Here is a 25,307-nt window from a genome sequence, read left to right as displayed (position 1 = left end):
AATTCGCCATTTTTTATGTACAGGAAGTCCTTCCTTCTGTAAGAGCTAAGCACAAGTCCTGTCATTGCAGAAAGACAGATAGGAGAGGTCTACAGAGACCCTCCCCCATTCTCTCCACCTCAGAGAACATTTTGTTTCTAAAAGGTCCTAGGAGAAGCCACATGGTGATAGAAAGGGGTGGGTCGGCATATAGGGGGCAGACAGAAAGGATTCTGGAAATCCACATAATTTCCCACTTCCCTCTGCTACCACGAGAGCTAGTAAGAAGAGCACAGTAGTGACTCATCTCTAAATGAAATATTTAAATACACGGGCAACAATTTGCCCTCTGTCTGCCCCCAAGTACATTTTTGCCACTATTCCTGTTCTCAGGAAACTAGAGCTAGCTTTAGCTTATTTACATGTCTTAGCCACTGAGAAGCCAGAGTGATCAAGTGAAGACTGAAGTAGTATTTCCTTTGTGCTAATGAACTAACAATTTCAATTTCAGTTATTCTCTGAGATAGATTCCATAGTAGTTAAGGTGGGGAAGGGAGGGTGTCTTCTGTTCTGTGCTCCATCTTCCTTCTCATCCTTATTGTTTGGTTCTGAAGGCTTTATATTTTGGTTTCCAAAACACAAATGAAAACCTAAAGGATCAACATAAATAAAAATAAAACTTTATTTTTAATAATAAAATTAATGTTTCTAGTAAGGAAAAGATAGTATGTCATTCCTTTAGCAGTACAAACAATCTTTTATCCAAAAGAATACATTGGGCTTTATTGTGTCATTTGTCTGAATACAGACTCAGTGGAATATCTAAATGATACCCTGCTCTGAACTCCAAGTTGAAAGTAAGTTTTTATTATACTTGAGGGAAACAATGGGTTCAGCTGCTTATTGCAAGGAGCAATTGCCAAGGGAGAGTTAAACTCAATTACTGTAACCATACTGAATAAAAAATACTGCCAAGAACAAAAATACGCCTGGGTAAAGACAGCCACTGAATAAAAAAAAATCGACATAAAGCGTATCAAATATTTATTTATCTGGGCAACAAAGGACTATGATACATTGACAGGCTTGGAAACTACTGCCAGCACAACTCAATACAATACAACTAGAACTGCTTCCAAAATGGCCAGTGAAAATACAGAATACCAGGTGGTCCCAAATGTTTGAAGTTTTTTGAACAAAAAGAGAGAGAGAGAGAAGAGAATTCCCTAACCCTTGGTTTAAGGACAATACTCATTTATTGCTCAAATGGTGCTTTAAAGGGAGGACAGTGGGAAAAAATTAACTTTTTTTTTCTCCCCACAATACATAGAAGAGTTCTCGAACCATTTAAGTTTAAAAATCTTTCCAGGATCCAATATCAATTTCTCTTTCAGTTCAATGAAAAGCTAAATGTAATACTAATTGTATATAAAATTTTATTTTACTTTTTATTTGTTCAGCTGTTTCATTGTCGTCTTTAACATGCTACAACAGGGCTAAATTCATGAATCCCAGAGGAAAACAAATCCCCCAAACCTTGAATTTCTAAATAAGTACCATGAACCACATGAAGAACTAATAGGGAAGATTCAAAACCCACTAAACAAGAGGTAAACGGGATCACCAGATAAATAAAAAAAGGCTTAAAACAGACTCACCATATTTACAATTCCCATTAAATTACACATAAATAAATATATACAGAGACATGAACACTGATTCCCTTATATAACTGTGAATCGTGTTGCCAGAGAAAGTTCAAGTTGGTCGCTTTACCTTGAAGAGGAAAAACTTCTACAACTGAAGACATGACATGGAACTTCGTGTATTTGTGTTCAAGTTTATTCACAATACTGATAAAAATGTCATTATCCTTTTTGCCTGTTTTTTTAAAGTATGGCTACAATCTCAACTGAAGTATGTAAAGGAAGGTGGTGATTCAGTCCCATGAAGCTCATATAATTTTTTTTTTTACGTTCTTTTTTTAGAAAAAAAGTTTAAATTTTTTGTTGTTGTTGCCATTGTTGATTGGGGGGGGGAGGCGTATTTAAAAAAAAAAAAGGTTCACAAACTCGGACAGAACTTTTCTTTGCTGGCTTCATGGCCTGTCCTGTTCTCTTAGGCTCCACATGAGGGCAAATGGGAGTTGGTGCTGACGGGAAAGTTGAGGCAGGGGCTGCCCCACTGACAGTGGAGAGCAGTCCCCAGACTCCCAGACTGGAGGACTGAAGGTGGCAGCAGTAGCAGCAGCAGCAGCAGTAGCAGCAGTAGGGGTTTGCTGATCCCGGAGCTGTCACCTGCCGGTGGTAGTTGGTGGGGTGGAGACTGAGTGGGTGGGCGGGCAGGGGGGTGGGGAGGAAAGGCGGGGGACCTGGTGAGGCCTGGGAGGGGGCAGGGCGGGAGGAGAGCCTCACTTTCTGTGTTTCTCCTCTTTGTCACTGCTTTTGGCGCTGTTGTCCGTGTGGCTGTTGGGGTTGTTGCTGAGGTACATTTTGTCCATGGCCTTGAGGGCCTCGGTGAGATAGTTCTGCAGGGCCGTGACCGCGGCGCACACAGCCGGGCTGCCGAAGCCGTGGGAGATGAGGTTGAAGTGGGTCAAGCAGCTCTGGATGCCGGGCTCCAGGATGGGGTTGGGCCGCGAGTTCCCCAGGGGAGATCGGTCCTGAGCCAGCAGGTCGGTGAACTCTTTGCATATCTGTCTGCAGCACAAGTGAAGCAGAGAGAGAGAAAGACGTGAGGCTCCCCTGTGGGCAGAGCCAGCAGCAAAGAGAACCTGTCTCCGTGCAGTTACCTCTGCCGGAATCCAGCGGACACTGACCTGACCCAAGGCCCAGAGACAGACTTGCGGTGGCCGCATGCTGGGCGACCCAGTGTCCACTAAAACATCTCTCCTTCCTTAAACCTTTCCACAAATGTCCCCTCTCTCCTCTCAGCTACACCAAACTTCTAATCCCCTTTTCTCTCACTCACACAAAACATCCTAGGCACAGAAATAACTTCACACATGAGAAGAGAAACAAAGGAGAAGAAGAGGGACAAGGAGTCAGAAACAGGAGCCTCTCTTCAATAACCAATAGCATGCAGCCATCAGCTATTCTGTTAAAAATAGGATAGAGCCCTCTTCTCTGACTTCTAGACACCTCAAGCAGCAGTCTGTGGGATGAAGTCGCCACTCATTCATCTTCAAATCAGTTGGATGTGAACAGAAAGGCAAAACTTTTCTTGGGATTAGTTTGCCTTTAAAAAAAGGCAGGAAAAACCTATTACTTGGGGATAATTCAGAGTGGTTTTGGGAAGAAGAAACAGACATTTCATTTCCCAGTCCATGTCTTTTCCTACACATCAAAATAAAATAAAATTCTCTAGGGAAACTGTAATAATGGATGTGCTTAAGAAGCTAAGGGAAGAGAAAAGGCTGAAATACAGGCAGATGAGGCCTGCACACTGGAAGCTCTGTCTCTGAACCAGGGAAACAAGGACTAGCTAGGGCCTTGGAGGGTGGGCCGGGGAAGGTAGGGAGAACCGGGAGCAATGCAGACTGCCTTCTCCAAGGCCAGCTGATATCCCCAGGCCAGAAACTGTCCTGCCTGAGGCCTCAGCCTCTGCCCTCTGGTTCCATGCCCTCCTGTGACATGGACTTTGATAATTAAGGGCTTCCAAACAAGCCTTTTAATTTCCAGAAAACACATCAAAACAGTCATTTTCTTTTCACACACCACCTGGAGAAGCCTATTCAGCCCAGGCACCCATGGGAATAGAACTTGGGCCATTTTGAGACCTACTTGACATCTTGCCTGTGGGCTAAACTTCTGGGTGTGTGTGTGTATGTGTGTGTGTGTGTGTGTGTGTGTGTGTGTGTGTCACTTTCAAGGAGGGAAGAGAAAGGAAGGCAAGAAATGGGATAAGGGATTAGGGTTGAAACTAGGGCAGATTCTGGCTTGCACATTTTGCAGGCCACTGTTTAATCTTTGCCCTTGGAGAACACTGATAGACAAAAACTGATCTAGGCAAGCCTGTTACCCCTTTAAGGACTTGATTCTGGCCTTTCTGAAACAACATAGTCACAAATCCACACTCAGCTTCAATCAAATCCCCACTATTCCCCACCCTCACACACAATTTTTTTTTTCAATGAGAAGGAGCAGAAGAGAGGGAATAAATGGAAACACACAAACAATTCTACTGGTGTTTTCCCTTTAAAATAGATTATGGTTTATAAGATTGTGTTGCGACTTCAATATTTACAACAAAGCCGATTAAAACAAAAGCAAAGAGAAGAAACGTGAGAGCAGAAAATGATTTTGATTTTTGTTTCTCTTCACAATGAGACACAGAGACCCTGAAGAGGTAAACGCCTTACTTTGTAGCCAGGAGCATGTTTTTTCTTGTCACTTGCTCATTGGGATCGGAATGTTGTCGGTTGAGAAATTCAGCTACTGCTTTGGCAGGAAATTCAGTTTCGCACACGTACCCAAAGTCCCTGGCGAGGTGGACAGCTTCTCCTGGCAAGAGGTGAGAGGAACGAGGCGAGTACAAGAGAATGAAGAGTTGGGATCAAAACTTCCTCCCAAATCCCTTATTTTCTTAACCCAGATGTTGAAGGAGACACAAAATACTTGTTTTCTCATTTCAGGCATTTTATTTCCTTCTCTGTAGGATCTGGTGGATATAGTTATCAGGAAAAATGGCCACCTATCCTAAAAGGCCAAGATGATTTGAAAATGTAAATCCCATGCACTACCTTCAAGTCTGTTCCCCCACCCTAATAACATTTTCCCAACTTCTCTTTTAAAATGTTTCTTGTATTCCAACCTCACACCTATCAACACATTCATAAATGATATTCATAATTACTCCTCGAGCTTTTCTGCAAGGGAACAGCTAAGGGTTTACATTTTAACTTGATCGCATATAATTATCTGTTCATCCAAACCGATTAACCAAGAGGATTTGAGGGTCACTCCACTGAGTCTGTCTGTGTTGTTGATTTTCGAATCTTTGGTTTTAATTTCCTGAACCAGTTGGTTTTTACTGCAGGGCTTCCTGCCATTAGCTCCAGCTCCGGAAGAACGCATGCGCCAATTAGAGCATCAAAGCCCTCTCCACAGAGCTTGTTTCCATAAAATGGAGCGGATCACAAACAATAACAGTTCTCCAGAAACTGCCTCTGCCTCCCTGCTACACGACTCAACCCCCAAACTCATACATGCTTTTACACTACCCCCAAAGCCACTACTACCATTTTCTTTGCTTTTATAGTTCTTTGGGGGTATGGATAGAGTGTTCTCTATGTACTGGTATTATTTTTAATATATTGAGTATAATGCTACTGTAGATGAGTTTTTAGCACTAAATAATTGCTTCTTATTTAAGTTATATTATTATCATCTTTGACACCATTAACAAGTGGTTCATGGGATTCCTCCTTAAATATATGGCCTTAAACATTTTTTTTTAATTATTCAAAGCTAGAACTTGAATTTAACTGCAATATATCTCCTCAAATACAAGATATAAATAAAATAAAATGCCTTCTTTAAACATAAAAAAGCTGCCTGATAATTTAAGTGCCTTTTTTCTTATTGGCATAAGACATGTCCAACAGAACACAAAAATGCATGAAAGCTATATATTTATTCCAATACACTCAAACTTAAGCCAATTTAGTATCAGAAAAACTTAACAGGAATTTAGAGGAAGCAGGAATGTAAGTGGATTCTGGTGACAGTACATCTAGAGCAGGGAGTGAGGACAGAGTTAGCTTTTGTTTTCAGGGGCTTGGAAGCTTGTATATATGTGGTGCATGTGTACATGCATGCATGCGGTGGGTGCGTGTGTCTTAAAAACTGCCATGAGAAACTTTCTGTACTGCTTATATTTCTTTTTTTCTTCTCCTATTTAAACAATTCAAAGTCTAAAATAGCTCACTTTCTTCCCCTCCAGTAGAAAGGCACAGTTAAAGGAGAGATAAGGGAGCATATGTTTGGAAAACAAAAACCTAAAAGGGCATATAACCCTGAGCTTTCAGGACAGTCTTAAATCAGGATGCAGGTCAAAGATTCCCAAATTAATTCAGGAAGTAATGGTCACGCATTTCTCAAACGCAGATGTCAGAATACCTTAAGTGATTTACTGCTGAGCTCTATAAAGCAGACAGGAACTTGGAGAATATGCAGTTCTTAAATTTTCACAATTGTTTAGGTCAGAATTGAGCTAGGGAGGTGTAATTTTGTGGCAGAGGGGAAGAAGAAAGGATAAGAGTAAATGCAAATAGTTTTCTGACATGCAAGACTTCCGTTCACTTCCTCCTTTATTCTCTGGAAAAAATGGAACTGCCCAATTGACACAAAATGCACAACCAAACATCTGGCCACTCAGTATTATCCATTTTCCCAGAAGAAAGTTCCCTTCTTGTTAGCAAGTAAACTCACTTACCCTCCACTAGTGATGTGAGCAGAGTGACATTGGCAGCTTTACGTCTCCCTGCTGGCAGATTTAATCCTATTTTGTCCAGTTTTTCTCTCAAAGATCTTCCTCCATTTTTAGACTTCGCCCTGTTTTACAAATATATATGAGAAAGGGATTTAGAAAACATTGGGTTACTCTGCATCCCATTACAGTCATTGTAACAATTTCCTAAAATGTGCTTTTAAAATGAAGACTCATGCCCCGAGAGATATTTAAAGGAGGGAAATCTAGGAAGGGATGGTACAAAAAGATTGTAGGACATAAATGTTTGTTAAACTGTAAAACAGCCCCTGTGTTCAGTTATTATTGCAACTATTATGCCAGCTTGGAAGGCTTTGATTTCCCAACTCTCTAAAAAAAAAAAAAAAAAAAAGCAATAAACAAAAACAGCTCTCACCTCTAGGTTTGAGGTGTTGTTTTTTTTTTAAGTTCAGCTGATTACTGTATTTTCCTTTTGTTAGAATCACACAAATCCCAATGGGGTGTTTAAATTGTCCTTGTAAGATCTGCTGTTAGGTTGTTCAGAATAACCAAAGTTATCATCACTCTCACGTTTCTTGCTCTGGCTTTAGCCCCAATGGGAAATTCATTTCACCAACTGTTTACATGCCATGTCACCAGCCTAACTGGAAATGTCAAATGCTGGTATCAGCGGTTAAAAATTCCACTAATTTCAGAGACAATGGAGGCAGTTCTAAATAGATGTCTAAATAGACTCCCATAATCAGAAAGTGGTTAAAATAAATTGTTTAAATAAAACAGCAAATTAATTAATTTCAGATTTTATTCCCTACTCAAGTGCTCTTTAATTGTGTGGATTAGATTATACTCCCCTAGGTAAACAGTCTCCAATACTGGAGATGGGGGAAGGGGAGGAAAAGGCAAAGGGTAGATTCAGATCTTTGACAGTGAAAGATTACAAAGGGACAGCAAAATGACTGTGAAGAAAAGATTAGAATAGCTGATGTTAAAATCTTCAGAAAACGGTTTTACAGGCTTTGTATGGGATATACCCATCAGAGTGGAACTAAGAGTTCATAGATAGATAAATGAATAAATGTCAAAAGAATGAAGTGTTTGGTGTATGTTCTTCTTTTTTAAAAAAAAGGAAGAAAAACATTGCCTGGGAATGTTCAACACAAAACCCATCACTCACAACGTTGGGTGGGACTCCAGGAGGAGGAAGGCCACAGGAGGAAGAAACCTGCCCTGAAGGAAGACGCTTCATCTCGCGGACCCTTATAAAACCTTATCTGTGAAATGAGTCATTCCGACCTTGTGGGGGTGAGATGAGAGTCCCTGGTCACCTACGTAACAAGCATTCGTCGGTAGCGACTATACATAACGCACTTAAACGTGCCTTGCACGCTGCCCAGCACACATCGGGGACGCTAAACATTGCAACCATTAACGCCAGTGCCTTGGGCACCGGGAGTCGCCGTCAGGCTGGAGGCGGTAATGGCGGGGGCGGGGGGGAAGAAGGGTTGCGGACTCCAGAGAAAGCCACTGTCTTCCACTTAAAACCCTATTCAAGAGACGGTGGGGTTACCGTCGGAGACCATACACGGATGTACAGTGAGGAGCCCGAGAGGAAGTTTTCCAGGGCCCGAAAGGTGTGTGCAAGGAGGAAAAACACGGCTGCACTGCGCCCCACGGCTGCAGCAGCCGGCACTGAGCCCAAGACGGTTCTAGCTGCGCGTGCGCGCGGAAAAGGAAGGGAGGGGCCGGAGTGCCGGGCGAGCGCGCGGCCGCGGCCGTCCCATGCGCGCGCCAGCAACCCGCACGCGCGGGAAGGCGGCAGAAAGCGCAGGCGCGCGCCGTCTCACCCCGCCTCCAGCTCCCACCCACCCAGTTCCACGCTTTTCTCCCCGCCCCTTTCTTTTCCCGCGAAGGGAGGGCTGTGGCGCGAGGCCCGTTTGCGTCGCCGCCCCGGCGCAGGCGCAGAGTTTCCCCGGGCCGCGGGGCGGGGCAGGTCGGGCTGGGCCGCACCAGGCCTCACCTCCGCAGCACTCCGCCCAGCAGCGAAGCATTGAGACACTCGGGCGGTGAGAGGCGCCGCTGTACTTCCGCCACCGTGACCTTGTACTTCGAGGTGGAGCTGAGAAGGGAGAGACGACCCGGAACTGAACAGAAGACTTCGTTGGGGTTCACGACGCCGCCGAAGAGGTTGTCCTTGTTAATGGGGATGGCGGAGACGGCGTTGCTGTTGGACTTGGACAGGGACACGGGGCCTGCGGAGACAGACCAGGAGGCCGCGTGTGGGCGTCGAGGATCCCTCCCAAGTCTTGCCTGACTCCGGCTCTCTCCCCGGCCGTGGCTGGCGCCCTTGCTTGCGCCGCAAACCCCACTTTTCTTCCATCCCTGCAAATTCCATGGCGGTTTACCTACATCCTGCCTTATACTGTCCTGGGGATCGAACCTCTGCCCCTTGGTGCGCTTCACCCCGCTGCCGGGAGGCGACCCCACCAGCCCTGCCAGACAGGCCTGTGCTTCTGCCCGGACCCTTTCCTTTTAGCCACAAGTGCACTGTCTAGAGATTAGAGATGGTCTTGAAATTGCGACCCTCTCGGCTCTTAGCATCCGAGGAGAGTGGGCCCCAGACGAGGTGCTGGAGCACCGGTTTAGAGTGCAGGGGAGTGGGTTACGTTTGCAAACCGAGAGCAAGCTATGTGTACTTGTGAGTTTTTTGAAGTGAGGGTTTTCGTGTTGGGAAGAAATTGCCTCAAAGACCTATAATTAAAATCAGCCCAGAGTTTAGATGGCTAAATCAGCCTGTAAACGAGCCTTTCAGTGAAGGCACCAATCTGGGAAGTAGCGGATTCCGTTGTCACACACCACACATGCCCCATCCTTTTGATAAATAGGCCCTTTCCTATGTTTAGTTTTGAGAAAGACTCGAATTTGGGAAATTCATGACAAGCCCCGTTTAGAACTGGGAGTAAGGATAAATAGGCCTACCATAGAATACTAGGAATGGGACCTTTTGTTGAGCAAATAGTTAATAGACCTTCTCCGCTGAAGCGTCTTCATTGGGAAGGGGGGAGGATATATTACTAAAATGATAAACTCTTCATTGTTGGACCCACCAGTTAGAAAAAAATTCAAAGCCAGCAGAAAGTACATTAACATTACATTTCTCAACACCAATATAATTAAAGTGCATTCACAACAGTTTTAAGTACAGTATGCATTTCTATTTTTGAATTCCACGTGGAGACATACAATATGTATCCATCCTCATCACGGTACTCCTCCCTTTCTAATGGGGGATATTCTAGACGTATTGGGAGGTGGGGGTGCTCTAGGTTTTGGATAGATCACTTGTGACATTAATAGCTCTGGGGAGGCTAATAGAGACAATAGGAGTTAAACGAACTCTTGAGAGATTACTAATAAAAGAGCCAATTATCATGTCGACTTGGAAAGAGCATCTCTTAAGATTTATCCCTTGCACATCTAATTTGACGTGACAATGACTTCACAGATGCAAAAATGAAACTTTAAACGAACTAACAATATACTGATTGGGGTTAGAAATGGGAACAGTTTTATATAGCATCATCCTCTGGTGGTGCCTAGAATCCTGAAATGTAATATTGCCACCACAACAACAACAACAAAAAAAGCTGTGAATAGCATTTTATTTCTACTCACTAAATACAATACAATATTACAAATCCATCCAAATCACTTGACGCTTTTTTAAAAAGTTTTTCCTCTGAACAATTATGCTAACAATCCTGACATCTTCAAGATGCTAATTTTAACCAAAAGCCAAATTTTTGTTAACCTAATTCACAAAGTTTAAAAACCCTTAAACAGCTAATGAGAAATTAAATTGAAGAACATGGAAGGTTTTTTTCCCTCTGCTAAGGAGTGCTATGCCTTTTTATCATCTGCCCTTATATTAATATTAAATTATTTGCACTCTTTTAGCATGTTACACTTCTTACCTTTCTTAATTATACTCATGGCCACTCGCACAATGGATTAACTAGTAAACTATTAAAACGTGTCAAAATTGAAACGCCACTTCCAAATCACTTCAACTATTACACATTTCATGTATTTGTCCCTATATCATTAAATTAAATGGTCAAATCATGAATCAGAACAAAGCTAGCCTGTTGCCATAACTAACCTACTGAAAGCCAATCATTTAAGCATTGCTGTTCTATGCCTGTTTGCTAATTCTGAGCCTTTAGGAAAATCCTATTTGAAAAAATAAATACAGCTCTGCAAGTTCTTTTAAATAGCACTATGCCTGTAAGGACATGCTTGGAATGCAGAAGGAAATGGCTTACCTTTCTTAATTACAGTTTGATCTGGGATGTTAATACCCGGGTCTTCTACATGCTGCAACAAAAGGATACACATGCATGTAAGTGTGTAATCAAAACAAAAGGAAATGAATATTCTGTGCAAGATGGGGGGAGGGGAAGGTGTAGAATCCAAATTCCCCCCATATAGTGACATTTATATATAAACATCTCATCTTGGCTTATTGGAATTTGGGGCTTTGCAACTCAAGAGGTTTTACTGCACACCCACAGCCAATTTCTCCTCCCCCAGCAAATAATCCACGGTTGAAGGAGGTGGGGGTGGGGAATAAAACTTTCTTTGGAAATTAAAGCAAGTTTTGGAGCACCTAATCTTTCTCACAATCAGTTCAACCTTTTAAAATGCACCTAGCATTAGTTTGGCGCCTCAGCGGCTTCGGACTTTTAGCGATTCCAGTGCTCAGGAAGCAAAAAACAGAGAAACACAATAGAAATGACAGAAGCGGGAGTAACAGGGGAGTGTTGGAAACGTTTTAGGTGGGGTGGCAAAAAGCAAACGCATATACACACCTTCACTTGCGGAAAAATGAAAAAAAAATTTTTAAAGGGCTACTGCCTTAGCTGGGTATCAGATAAGAATATGAAAATGAAAAACACAAAAAACGTTTGAGGTTGTTTTCCTGTTGTCCAGCAGCAGATTTGTTGATGTGGGTTTCTTTCTTTTCTTTCTTTTCCTCTTTCTTTCTTTCTTTCTTTTCTTTCTTTCTTTCTTTTTTTTTTTTTTACAGATGGGTGAGTATACGTGTATGCCAGAGTCAAAACGTGATTAGAAAGTAAAATGAAATCATGTTTTCTAATGCAGAAACTGACAGGCAATATAATGTCTGGCTGTGTTTACAAATTAGCACCAGGGCTGCTGAGATAGAAGATTTCGCAATTGTTACCAAACACAGGCATTACCATTTAAAAAACTATTACTTCCTTCTCTAGTCTTTGTCCAACAATAATACTGATTTGAACATTTTCCATTCTGTCTTGGATTTATGCTCCTGTTAATTGTGCCTGATCGCTATGATTCCGGGTGGATGGTACTAAGTTGCTTTATTACAGGTTTTATTATACTCAATGCTCTCATTTGTAACTTGCCTAAAGTGCTTCTGGATTTAAGTATAATTAAATTGAGAAATGTTCAGAAATGACTACTGCTGCAGTTCTTGTGTTTTAACTATATGGGGAAATATGATCCCTTTATGCATGCACCCTAAACCCATAAAGTAAATGTAGTGTGGCATAATACTTTTATTTGTGTTATTTCTAGACCTTGTCCATACAGGGAAGACTGTTAAGTTTAAAACCCCACTGAGATATTAATGATTAAATAATTTTCACCATCGATTTGATTTTCTTAAATATTTAGCAGTCATTCTTATTAAAGGTTAACTGTTGCAGCAATGGGGAAATTGAAAACAACCCTTTTCCTGACCCAAATTCCTTTGAAAGAATTTTTTTTCTTAAAAGTTTGGGAAGGGAGGGGGAAGAGCAGCAACTGGGTTTCCTTGTTTTTATTTGATCATTTGGTTAATTTTTTTCTACTGACCAATTTCACCACAAAGTGTGACTACACAGGTGTTAAGAATTCACACCAGCCACTTTGGAATTTTTGCAAAGTAGAGCGATTGTGATTCACAGTAGTTCCAAAAGCTTACCACGTTATTTTGCAATTCAAATATTTCCAAAGAGCCGGCTAGAAAAAGGATTCTAGAAAAAGGATTCGGAGACTCTTTGGGAAGCGGAACTAAAATGACCACAACTTCCAGGTTTGTTTTTAAATTGCTTTTTTCTCAACTATTGCTCCTCTCATTTTCTTCCCCACGAAATAACACTGTTCAGTATCAGTTTCTGAAAACAGGTTCGAACACACACACACACACACACACAATGCTTACTAAACCCCACATTGGGTTAAGTGCCTACTTTCCTGCTTTCCATGCAAGTCTGCTAAACATAACCAACAAATTTCAGTGATTAACTGGGCTAAATGAGAGATGTAATAAATCTTCTATTTTCCTATGTAACATAAATAATGTTTTAAATTCACCAAGCAAGCAGGTAAGTTCATCTGACCATTTTCTTTGCAATCTAATGCAGTAATCATTAAACTGTCAACGGACATATTGCTGCAATATTTGATGCAGTAATTTGAAATAGCATTTTAGCAAAAATCACATCCAGATACATTTCCTCTCCAAAGAAAAGCAGCATTAACAGAGCCTTTACAGCTTTAATAAAATTATTGGCTTGTTCTAATTCCATTTCAGGAAGGTTGTGAGGAAACCATAAATATGTAGAATTGAAGCAGAGATGCTGGTTTAAATTTAATTTCAGAAAGTATTTTCAAATTATCAATAGCCTGGTTTACATTGTAAATAGTAAATGTGCTAATACCATGCTTATTAAGAAATCATTTTTAACTGCATTTATTGATAACCGAATTAGAACTCAAATAATGTATTGCCCAATAGTCTCAAAACATTTAATTTAATATGGGGTGTAGCAGGTTCTGATAGGCATTGGGAACCCAGCTAATGATTTATGAGGTCAGCACTTAGCACCCCTAGGAAGAGAAGGCTGCGTTTTAATGTCCCTCTGCTCGGATTTGCTACTTAACTATTCTTTAATCAGGGTAGGGTATACACATAACTTTCAGACATGACTGGTGCTTACAAAATCCGGTAAAAATAATTTTCTTAGTATGTCTTTTACACGTTCTTTTAAATTACTAGGGCATTTAATGAGCTCTTTCGGTTGAACTTAACATCCTTTTCAGGACAGGGAGAAATTACCATGCCAGGACTCAGCAGTGGAATTAGATCCTCTCCTAATCGAAATAGTTTACTGTCTTGGAGGGGGTAAGATATTGTTAACGGTGACATTTGTCTGATTTATTTGTGTTGGTGGAAATGGTAATGCAGGCATTGTTTGGAGGAGCTCCAGGAACCATTGTTCTAGGGGCAGAACTCTCAATTTCTTTTTAATTTTTTAATTCGGTTGTCCATGTGGGTCCTGAAAGCGCCCGCCCAAAATCTAAAATGACATTTTGAAAAAGTAAACGCCACTGAGGAAAACCCGGGCCCACCGGCTGTATGTTCCCGACATCTTCTCTAGGGGTGGGTGAGTAGGGGCTGCACTCCCTCTCGAGCCATCCGCGCGGCCTCTTACCGGGACGTCCTCGATGGCATGAGGTAAGGAGTGGATTGGGAGGTCTCCGAGTCCTGAGCCAAGCCCGTGTGGGCCGTGCAGAAGGTCCTCGTGTCGCCGGTAATCCCTGCGAGGATCCAGGCCAGACAACTGGTGGGGCAGCCCCCGGTGCGTGTGCAGGAGCCCTGACTCCTGGCTCTGCCTCTGGCCGGGCCAGCCCGGGTGCTGCGGCTGCGGCTGGGCGTGCAAGGGGTTCAGGCTGTAGGGGTCGTTGACGTGGGAGTAAGGATCTTGCGACTGGGGGTAGATAGGCTGGTAGGGTGGGGGAAAATAGGGGGGCTGGAAGTCGGCATTGGGGGTGTGGGACAGCGGCGGGGCGCTCGTGTAGGGAGATTGACCTACAGTGCCCAGCTGGGGCAACCGTGCAGTCCCGTTGCTGGTGCCGTCGTGACGGTCCTAGAAGAGAGCGAGAGCAAGGGGGAAGAACAAGAAATCAGGCGTCGAGTTACAGCTTTCCACACTAAATCCACTCCGCAAGACTGGGTGGGAAACCGCCCCTTCCCGACGGCAGGCCGCCGGAAGAAATGAGCTCTAAGTTGTTCATTTCGGAAAATACCCCCGAAGTGAAACGGGCCCTTCCAAAAACTCAAGGAATTAAGCTGTGCAAATGTGGAGGCATAAAAGAGAGTCTCCATAGCCTTTTCTTTCAACGGGGGGAAAATATAAAAAAGGGCCTCCTAGAATACAGCCCGTTAAGCTGGGGTGTGAAACCTCCCTTAAGCAAGATTAAAATCCCTGCCAAATATTAAGCAGTAGAAGCGGCCTTTTCTTTCCCCCGTATTTGAACTTGCCTGCTAGTGCGTTATTGTTTACCCTTTTCCATTTATTTGGAGGAAAAAATCATACACGTTCAAAGACTATTGGCATTTCATGACTATTTAAATAGAAACATATTTTGTAGAGGGGCTGTAAAGAAAGCACACGTTCAAATTACCAGCTTAAAGAAGGTTTTAACTGCAGGTTGGGGGTCTGTCTTTTCCGCTTCCTCAGTTAGGAGCCTTTTTCTCCACAGGGTCGGTTTATGATATGAATGGGGAGAAGGGGACTTCAAGTCAAGGTTTAAAATAGAAAGATTCAGCCTTATTGGGTTTAAAAGAGAGAAGTGCACCCCGGGGCGGAGGCCCCCGCCCCTTTCACCCCAGCCCCAAAGGGCAGAAGAAACGCCTGACTTTATGTTCCTCTATTGCAATTCACTTGCAAAACAAGCGAACAGAGTTGGTTCCAGGGAATGCCCCGGCCCCGAGGGTAAGGGGCACTCTGGGCTGCGTTTTTACTGCAAACGGATTAAGCTTCAAATGTTGAGCACATCTCGAGAACAAGTGAAGACGCAAGGAAATAAAGATGAACGTGGAGAGAAACATGCCTTGGGAAGTAGCTGCGAGGTAGGTCTGCGCGCGGGAGAGGTGGAGCGGGGACGCGGGGTAAAGCATTCGATTTGAGAATGGAAGAGAGAAAAGTGGAAAGAAGAAAATGCAAATGGAAAGGGGTGCCCTGATGGAAACCTGGGCGTGAAACCCGAGGTTTTGGGCAGCTCCGTAGCACCAGGTTTCCAGAATAGAATTCCTAAGGAAACAGGGATGGGGTGGGGGATGGGACTCACCATAGCTGAAAAACTGTGAACTAACATCTGCGAAGAGTCTGGGGTAACGAGTCAGGGTGGAAGAAACCAAGCAAGCCTGGAGAGCCCGGCTGCCCCGCCGCCCGAGTACGCCCCACACAAAAGGCGCCGGGAGCCCCGCGCCACCCAGAACTCCAGTCACCGCGCCGACGCTCGCCCGAGCGCTGGAGCCCCGCTCTGGTCCATCCGAACTTGAACCACCGATTCGAGCGGCGCCTTCAGCTTGTCGAACCCACGGTCTCTATCCTGCCGTGATCGGTTATGATTCAAAGTTCCTTAGAAAATGAAAGGCCCCAAAAAAGGAAAAGAAAAAGTGTGTGTGTGTGTGTATGTGTGTGTGCGCGCGTGTTCCTTAATCCGTGTCTCCCCCTCTTTTCTTAGCGGCGGCTTCGCTTGAGCTTCTAATAACCACGCTGGGCAGCGTTCCTGGAGCCTCCTAATAGCAGATATTCATGACTATTAATATTACACGAATACTTAATAAGGGAAGAATGCCTGGAAATCGAGCGTGAAGCGGAGAGGCAACTCGCGCCGGAGCCGGCTCTCAATGCAGTCCATTGACGGGAGCCTCAGTGTAGCAAATCGGAGGTGGGGAGCGGGAGCGCGAGAGACAAAAAGCGGGCGAGAGAGGGAGCGGGCGAGCGCGCGGGGGGCCGCCGCGCGGCGTCTGGCGAATCACAGGGAAGGGGCAACATTTTAAAAGGTTGCAGGGCATGCAAAAGTGAAAGAGAAAGAGGGAGAGAGGGAGACGAAGGGAGAGAGCGCGGAGAGGGAGAATGTGTCTGCGTGCGTGTGTGAGAAAGAAAGTGTGGGCGAGGGAGAGGAGCCCGGAGTGGGAAGAGGGGAGGGAGGGAAGGAGGGAGAGGCCGAGAAAAGGAAGGGAGGGAAAGAGGGAGGGAGGGAGGGAGGGAGGAGGGGGCCGAGTCGGAGCTCACGGAGGGGGAGGCCGCGGGGGAGGGGGAGGGGGAGAGGAAGCGAGAGAGGACAATCGGACCTAAAAGACTGGGGCAGACCTCGGGATACCGTGGGGGCCGTGCGTCGCGGACAGGAGCTGCCGGCGACCGCGTCCAGGCGTTCATCCGGCTCTCGGCACCCGCGGTGTTTCCCCGCCCTCTCCGGCCGCGGGCTCCTCCGCTCCGCAGCCGGGCCTGGGACTTGGGATTCTGCTGCCGGCTGCCGCGCCGCTCCTCCATAACTCGGCGCCCCTCCCCGGACCGGCCCTCGCCTCCGCCGCGGAGCGAGTTTCCCTCGGACACCCTGCGCTGTGCTCTCTGCGGCAGCTGCCGCCCCGCCCTCGGCTCTCCAGGGCAGGGGCTCGGGGACCGGAGCCCGGACGCGGCCCGGGGCAGGCAGAGATGCGAGGCGGCCCAGCCTGGGCGCTGCTGGCACGGGCTCCCGGCTCCCGGCACAAACCCGTCCGACTGGCTGGGCCACTCCCGCCCGACGCCCCCCCTGATGACACTGCTCGCTCTCTCCCAGCGCGGCAAGGCTGCCGCCGCTGCCAGTCTGCCCGCCGGGTTGTCAGAACAAGCGGCACCTCGCCTCCTGCGTGTCTCTGCAGAGCCCCGACATAATTAGACAGCCCCAATCCGGCTCGGAAACCCGAAATCCCTGCTCCGGCGCTCTCCCACCGCAGTCAAAGTTATTGAAACAGCCTTCACTCTATTCTCTTCCTCGTCTCGTTTCTGTTTTCCTTTTCTGCCTCACACACACATTCACATGCGCCCCCACAGGGTCTCTCTCTTGGGGTGCAAATTCATCGCCTCCCACCTAGGTCCCATAGGCACCTAGCGCGGCGTGGAAGTTCGGACTCGGCGCTGGAAGCTGGGTTTCGGCCTTCGCGAAAGTGAATGCCCGAGCCCCGGGCTACTGCGGCGACCAGGACAATAAACCCTCGGAGACTTAGGGGCAGAGTTTCACCCCGACTAGTTCTCAAAGGTTCCCCCATCCTGAAAACAAAGCAGCTGGTCTGACGTGGGTGTCTGCGCCCTGCACTGCGCACCACAGGAGTCCCCAGAGAAGCGCGCGTCCCGGTGGGATGTCACCCCTTGCCCCATGGGGGGCGGGGAGCGGGGTCGGACGAAAAGGAAGGGCCCGGGAAACGAGTGAGATTTCAAATAGTCTACAGAAAGAACGGGGGAAAGGGACGGTGACACAACGTTCACATAAAACCAGGTTCTGATTTCAAGTGAAGACAAGACCCCCGCCACTGCGTCCTCACAGACCTTCACGCCTGGCTTTCCCACTTCAAATGCCAAAAAGAAAAAAAAAAAGAAGAAGAAAAATAGCCAAAGCAGGGACTCCCACCTATTTATTTAGGTAATCTCCGGCGCGGCCCCCTCCATCTTCCCCTCCCGTGAATCATCGGATCATTTCAGCGGGGATTGTGAGGGAGGTTGGGGCGGCGGCCGCCAGGCCGGGTCCCAGCGCCTCCCGCGGGCGGACCGGTGGTGCTGGGGCTTCCCCGGCTGCCCCAAGAAGCCGAAATCCGGAGACCCTGGGCTTTTAAATGGGTTCCAGTGCGGCGCGCTTTATTGGCCCGGCGGGCTCTCCGCACTGGAGGTCGCATGCAGCCCCGCCAGGTCACACAGCCGAGTGCTGGGCTCCTGTAGGGGCAGATGCGTGGGGACCCGCAGCCAGCAGACTCCGTGTGGCTCAGTCCTCCACCCCCACCCCAGGGATGCGCCGACCAAGTAGCTCAGAGGGAGAAGCGGCTTAGAACTTCTTGAATAACGTAGACTACCTGCGGCGGGCCCCGTTGTGATTTGGGAAATGAGTGCTCTCAAAGTGAACCCGCTAACTAGGAGATGCAACCCAGGCTCAGACCGAAGTGTGCGGACCCCTTCTCCAAACAGAAATGAGCCTTTTAAGAAAGGGGGGCGGGGAGGACGGAAGCAAGGAAAAATAAATAAATAAAATAGGGAATATTAAGGATCAGAAAGGAGGTTAAAAAGGGGAAAAGGGTTTTTTTCTCTTTCCTTTCTCTTCCTGGTACTTGGGCCCCAAGAATCTCGCTGGTGAGACACGCAGAGTGCACAGGCGCGTGCCCAACTGCCAGCAATTGCTTCAAAAAATCCATGCTTGTCTCTTCGCTCTACTCTTAGACACAGCCAACATTGGTCAGAAAAAGGGAGAAAGTGGGACATGGGCTTCCAAGGAGGGAAATGAAAAAGGGAGCATCCAACATCCTCCCTCTCCAGCCTCTCCCCTGCGTTCATCGGGCGAATCCGAGAGGCGAGCGCTGCGCTTGGGAAAGTTTGTCTCACCCGCGTTTCTCAGCTGGAGGCGAGGAGGTGCGGGAAGGTAGAGCTCGGAGCCTGAGGCCGCGAGGATAACTGAGCCAGCGCCGCGCTTACCTCGCAGTCCTCGTACTTGATATTATCCGTCAGTTTCCAAAGCATTTTCATGGATCGGCGTGAACGGATTTGCCCCCTCTCCGCCTCGCACCCAAGTGGAGCTACTCTCTGGGTAAGCGCAAAGTGCAGGCTGCGACGGGGAGCGGAGGAGGAGGAGGAGGAGGAGGGAGGAGGAGGAGGAGGGAGGAGGGAGAGGAGGAGGAGGGCAAAAAGGAGGAGGAGGAGGGTGAGAAGGAGGAGGAGGAGGAGAGAAGGGATAGAGCTCCCGTGTGCGCTCGGAGATCTCCCTCTAATGGTAGAAACTTTTCCTTTTTCCAGCTCTTTACCAACAGCCTAATCGCCTCATTAGCATATCAACAATAGTCCAATTACTCGCCAGCACCACAATCTGCCGCCGGCCGCTCCGACCCAGGTATAAAGGCCTCTCCGAGCCGCGAACTTGCTCCTAGAGCGCACGCTTGCCTGTGAGCCGAGGAAATCTCCCCTAGCGCCGCCGCACACCCCTGTCCTAACTGTGCCACCCCCCCTCCCATTCCTCCCCACTCCCCTTCCCCTCCGTCGCCTCCTCGCGGGAGATGCCCTGAGCAAAGGCCGGACGCTGCGCAGGGCCCGAGCGGCCGCGCCTGGGGCTCGGCTCTCAGCACCTTTTTCCCACCCCTGCTGCCACTAACGGCGCTGTCCTTTCGGCCCCGTCCACTTGTATTAGAAATTATTATCTCTTTCGCAATTAAATATAACCACCAAACCAAGACCAGCGAAGTCACTCCAGGATTTTTACCCAACAAGAGATCGCCTCCGCTCGGGGCAGCACCACCTCAGGCCGCAGAGCCTTGGGAGTTTTATTGGCTTTGCACTTTCCTCCAGGTTGGAGATTTTGCCAAACGGTTCCAGTCGCTCGGCTGGGGTTTGCGATCCTTTAATTGCCGCGTGTAAAATAAAAATTGTACCCTGAAAAGGTTACTGAACAGCTCTGGGGGTTAAATGATCTTCCTCTCGTTTGTATGTAGCTAGGGCCGAGTGACACACCAACATGGTGTTTGGGCTGAGGGTTTCCCGGATGCGACATGCAGAAGGACACAGAACTCCTATGGAGACTCACAGTCGCTTCTGGAGTTGAGCCGAAATACTGACATGTGAGCACTGTGTCATGCATGCATCAAAATAAATCGCTGGGAACCAACTCTTCGCTGTGCTAATCTGCTCCAGTTTTCCCAAGATCCCCCTTTTTAATTAAAGCAGGAAGAGTTCCTTCATGATTTGGTGATGTTACTAACGCGGGCGCACTCGCCGCGCGGTGCCCGGCTGACGCCGAACCCTGAGGCCCGGCAGCTACCCCCTCGTGCAGGTTGGCCAGTCTAGGCTATCCCGCTCTACACGGGAGCCTGCTCGCCCCACCGGGGCTTTACATTTTTTTCTTCTGTTTTAGTGAATTTTTTTAAAGGAAGAAATAAAATACAAAGATGTGATTCTCGAAATACAGAGTAATTCATTTCTCTGGCCGAGCTTCCTCATTTGTCCTCCATAAAAAAGTTTCGCTCTGTCTTTTTCCCACTCGAACACAGCAAACTCCCCAACAAGAGTAGGTCTCGCCTCAGAGCTGCTCTACTAACGACCCCTGTGCCTTCTGGGCCTGTTTTCTGCAAATCCCCAGGCCTCCCAGGTTTCCATACTGCGAACTCGAAGTGAGGTAGAAACTGTTGAAAATCTGAGCGTTCCCTAACAGGTGGAAAAAAGGCAGAAGGAGAGAGTGCCCCTCTCCGCCCCCCTCCCCCAGCCTGGGGAAGGGAAATTCTCCCTCCAGAAGACCGCAGCAAATTTCTCAAGCCACGCAGAGTAGGCCAGAACCCCTCCCCCACAAAAGTTAGGAGGACTAGGGCTAGAAGAGGGAATCAGAGCCCGGGGACTCCCTCCGGAAGCCCTGGGTGTTGCCCTGCCCTCCCTTCCCTCCCTGAACACTAGCACAGTCTCGAGGCTGAACCTAGTTCTCCGCTCCCCACCTCACTCCACTCTGGAAAGTCAGCTCTAGTGCTAGCACCACTCACTCTGTGGGGCTGCCCTGGGGTTCACCTCAGCGGCTTGAAGTCGGGAGATGGGCCGCCTGGGGGACTGACACCTTCCCAGCGGTGGCCGCAGCCGCAGAGCGTGATCTGTAGGCCAAATCGTAGGCCTGGGAGCATGGATTTTCCACCCCCAGAAGTCGCCACAGCGTGCTTAAGGGAACTCTAAGTTTCGCTTTCTTTCTTTCAGTTTGTGGGCTGAGGAAGGCATTGGCCCTTCATCTTCTCCACGACCCCCCACCTTGCTGTCCCGCGCCCCGCAGATCTCCGGCTCCGCACCCGCCGGGGCTGCTAAACTGTTGTTGTATTCCCGCCGAGGGCGCCTTTGAGGTGCAGATCGGGGCCTGCGGGCTCAGCGCCGCCGCCAGTGTTATGGGCACTGAAGAAAGGCCAGGGCAGGCACCCCGGTCGCCCCTGAAGCCAGCGGAGCCGCGTTGGTGTGAGCGTCATTACCACGACAAGTCGCTTGATTGCATGTCAATGCTGCGGCCTCGCCCGGACCCCAGGACAGCAGCGCCAGGCCTGGGGTTAGAGGTGGGGGTCCAGGCCCGATTTGGGGGCGTGGGGGGGAAGAGCAAGTATCTGTATGAGAGACAGAGACACCAAGAGAAACAAAGAGACGGCGAGGGGCCACAATGACTCTGTTCTCTCCAGTTGTCACCACCCAGTAGGACCCCGGAGCCCAAAAGGCCAACCAAGCTCGGCGGAGCATCCCGCCCCTCCTGGTCCCAAATCTGCCGTACCCCCACCCACCCAGATCCCCGCCTGAGCCAGGCCCATGGCTCACTCCTTTCCTCTTCAGGCTGTAATCTAGCTGCTTCGGAACCTTAGTCGGGCCCACTAGAGGCCCAGACCCAAACCCTGCCTGCACTCCCAGCGCCTTCTCACTGCAGAGGAATTCTGCAGCAGTTTTTCCGCCTCACAGAGGAAACCCGAAAAACCTCAGCCAAAGAACTTTATCCAGTTTTCACCCTCCAGAGAAGAGAATGAAGGGCCCTGAGGCCCACAGAAGCAGGGAGAGAAAGGTGTGCTTTCCCAGGACTTGTGTTTGGTGTGGGATTTGTATCCTTAAACCACAAAGTTAGTGTAACTTTGGGGAGGAAGTTTCATTTAGTGATATTTAACTGGGGGCAGAGGTATAAAAGAGCTCACGGTTGATAAACACAACAATTGAGCGCAAGGAAAGAAATATTGCAATATGACTTCCTTTCCCCAACCCCAGGGAATGTGGTGAAGACCGAACTTCTCCGAACTTTACTTCTAATGGCCTAAATCTGAAACAAGCGAAAGAACTCGCCCCAGAAGGAGCAGGGCCTCGACTTTTCTTTGGCAAATCGGGGCGTTTGGTTCGAATCTCCCTACACACTTAGGCGAGCAGAACCTCGCCCTTATCAGGCCTCGCTTTGCTGGGGCGAAAAGAGGGCCCCGGGGTTCCCATTACGAAATCGACAACAGGGGAGAGGCTGCTACCCTCGCCAACCTGGCCAAAGCCGCCCTAGTTCCCACAGGGGAAACATCTGGAAGTTAGAAGGAGAGCGCTGGGCGAATGCTCCCGTGGCCGGGGTCCGGGTTCGTGGTTCAGGGCGGGCAGGATCCGGAGCCTAGTTGGCCTTGTGGTGCCTGCGGCCTAGCAGGGCCAAGTGTAGCAAGCTTTGGTTTCGGCAAATCTTAGACCTTCTTCTTTATAATCCACCATTCAACCCCCATCCAGTCACCCCCATCCGGAGCCCAAGCAGAGAAAACTGGCTTCAGGAAGCGGACTGAGAAGCTAAACTTTGCGCAAACTCTTTGAAGTATATCCGAAAAGAACGTGCTCGCCGCGCGCCTCTCCGGACCCCTTTCCATTCTCCACACCTCCTAGGTCCCCAAAACTTGGAGGCACAAGGAGAGACAGGTGCACCAGAACCCCACCTCACGCGCAGCCCTGGGGTCTGGGGCAAGACCTAAAGCATTGCAAGCAGGGAACACTCATCACGGCGCACCGCAGCCTCCGCCCTGCGCCCTCCCCACTCCTGAATTTGTCATCCTCCCCAGTTTCTACTTGGGGTTTGGGAGAAGGCTGTAGCGCAAACCACAAGTGACCCCCAGGGCCACTTGTAGAGCGTACGCCGAACTTTCCCGAGAGCCGGGCCCCGCGGGCAGCGCACGTTGCCCCCAGCGCAGCTGCCGCCGCCTGCGCGCGTTTTTCCTGTCCTCTTTCTCTCCTGGGAACACTCCTGGGCGCTGCCAGGCGCGCCTCACCTACTACTCTCCTGCCCTGGGCCACGGCTCTTCCTCTCCGCCTCCCCCTCCCGCCCCCCTCCCCCGCTCCACCCCCGCCCACCTCGGCCCCAGCCCAGTCAAACCCCCGTACCTGCCAGTCCCCCATTTTGGCAAGTATGGACATCGCGGCTCGGCGCTCCTGGCGACTGGTCCCCGCCGGGCATGGGCTATAGGGCTCGACCGGGCCCGCTCCTTGGAATCGCTTGGGCAAATCCTCCTTTTTTACCTGCTCACCAACATCTCACCTGGTCATAAAGAGCTGGGTTGCTACCTGCCGACGCATGCGCGTTAGCCCAGGAATTCACTCCGCCAGCCCTAGTCCCAAGCGCCTCGCGGAGCTGACCTGGGAAGTGATGGATTTATAGCCGCGGCAATCTCGCCATCAGTTCCAGCTTTTCCCAACAGCCCCAACCCGCTTTCCCGGTCAGTCCCTGACCGGGGAACCGAGGCAGACTGCCTGCTGGGGTGTGCTGGGTGCGATGTGAGCGCGAGTGGCTGTGTTTACGCACTCGAGCAATAGGGGCATCTACACTCTTCCCATGGCTCTCCTCCCCCTCGAAACTTTGGGGCTTGGAGAGTCTCCACCCCGAGATGGGGGGTTGGAGGGCTAGGCCGGGAGATGGGGCCAGTCCCGATAGGTCCCGCGCATCTGGATGCAAGCAGTGGGGCCCAGATCCCTGTCCCCGGTTCCCCACCGGCCCACCAGGTTCATTCAGAACAGTCCCGAGGTTCAGAACAGTTCCCGGCCTCGCGAATCCGAGTCGGCAGCCCCCAGGGGTGCTTCAGCGTCGGATCCCAGATCAAAGTGTTTCTCAGTAGGTGAAGAAGTTCACGATTCTGTTTCATTTCTGGCTTCTGGATTTAGTCTCCTCCCACCGCAGACACACACACAAACACACACACACATGCACACTGACTTGCACACTCATACACTTGTATTTAAGGTCCACCTTCTCTTCCTTTCACAGTTTCCCGCCCCTCCCCCACCTCTCTATGCCTTCCCAGCTCTTTATCTATTTCACTAAAAACTTTTTAAAGGGAGAAATGGGGGTGTTGGTGGTTGTGGGATGGGCAACTGAGGTTTGGGCTGGGGTTTGCTTTCCCATGACAGATAAAATCACTCAAGTGATTTCACCGCTGCTTCTAATTAGAAGGGAGCTTTAAAAGAAGCCACAGGATTTTGGGCTCCGAGGAGCTCACCTCCCCGGCAGGAACCACACCTGGCTGGGAGGGAGACGAGAGTGAGGAGCTTAGCCTCAGGCCGCGCTCGCCGCGAGACCGTGCCAGGTCCATCCCGGCAGCCACGAGATCAAACTGTCCAGGGCTGGGGCCTGGGACGACTGGGGCAGGCCCAGTTACCCTCCCCGGCTGCGTCCGCGGGGACCGGGAAATGAACAAAGAACCGGTTTCAAATCGTCTTCTCTGACTCGTCAGGCAAATGTGTGTAAAAGGTCAGCTCCGCGCTGAGGAGTGGAAATCTGTCCCCACACCAAGACCTCCCCTTTCTAACCCTGCGTTTGTGCCTCCATCCATGCTATGGCCTGCGCAGATGGCCCTGCGCCCTCCCGGTGTTCCCAGGGATAGTGTGGTGGTGTCTCTCCAAAGAGTCACCATGTCGCCTAAGCATTTTAATTGTCCCTGGTCTGAGGGACTTTTATCTCGGTGCCGATTCTCGTTGATTTGAAATTTTCTTGGACCTGCCTTAGAACCTTGCTCAAGTTTTGGCTTTTGTTTGTGAGTGTTTTTTTACTTCTGAGAATCTTAAATAATTAAAATTAGGGCGTTTTAACCCATAAGCGTCTACACTTCACTTTCCCGGCTTTTTCCAGGTTATCGATTTACGTTGGTGAAATCCGAATTCTTCAAAGTCTAAGACTCTCACTGAGGAGAGTGATTGTAGTTCTTTGAGATTCCGGCGGGAGGCGCTGTGCTCTCAAAATGAACACGATTTCAGGCCCAGGCAGTCACGCTTCTCCTTTGCGCTCGTGGACAAGAACCGGAGAGACCTGATACCCGGCTCTCTGGGTCA

The 25,307-nt window shown here is 48.7% G+C and overlaps 1 protein-coding gene and 1 long non-coding RNA gene across 6 annotated transcripts; one reads left to right on the top strand and one right to left on the bottom strand.

Annotated features, from left to right (window-relative positions):
• Positions 1-795: 795 nt before the first annotated feature.
• On the bottom strand, positions 796-23,672 carry TFAP2A (transcription factor AP-2 alpha). 5 transcript variants are annotated; one of them, XM_033115501.1, is made up of 8 exons: positions 16,617-17,902; positions 13,947-14,381; positions 10,752-10,803; positions 8,447-8,678; positions 6,415-6,533; positions 4,340-4,481; positions 2,394-2,678; positions 796-2,276 (listed from the first exon to the last, which is right to left on the bottom strand). In XM_033115501.1, exons 1-8 carry the CDS (start codon positions 16,794-16,796, stop codon positions 2,273-2,275), a joined length of 1,449 nt encoding a protein of 482 aa, XP_032971392.1. In that variant the 5' UTR covers positions 16,797-17,902; the 3' UTR covers positions 796-2,272. The 5 variants fall into 5 exon arrangements, with proteins under 5 accessions (XP_032971392.1, XP_032971397.1, XP_032971394.1 ...); XM_033115506.1 differs by lacking the exon at positions 16,617-17,902 and adding an exon at positions 23,370-23,672 and having other exon boundaries at positions 798-2,678; positions 13,947-14,184; positions 14,324-14,381; XM_033115503.1 differs by lacking the exon at positions 16,617-17,902 and adding an exon at positions 23,370-23,672 and having other exon boundaries at positions 799-2,678.
• Positions 16,070-20,654, top strand: LOC117027588 (uncharacterized). Its single transcript, XR_004423946.1, has 3 exons — positions 16,070-16,191; positions 18,708-19,071; positions 19,278-20,654. It is a non-coding gene; the product is annotated as an uncharacterized LOC117027588 (long non-coding RNA).
• Positions 23,673-25,307: the final 1,635 nt, after the last annotated feature.

This window comes from Rhinolophus ferrumequinum, chromosome 9 (assembly GCF_004115265.2).
Source record: "Rhinolophus ferrumequinum isolate MPI-CBG mRhiFer1 chromosome 9, mRhiFer1_v1.p, whole genome shotgun sequence".
Classification (NCBI taxonomy): domain Eukaryota; kingdom Metazoa; phylum Chordata; class Mammalia; order Chiroptera; family Rhinolophidae; genus Rhinolophus; species Rhinolophus ferrumequinum.
Note: the sequence above shows the minus strand (reverse complement) of the source record. Positions and strands in the feature narration are given on the sequence as shown.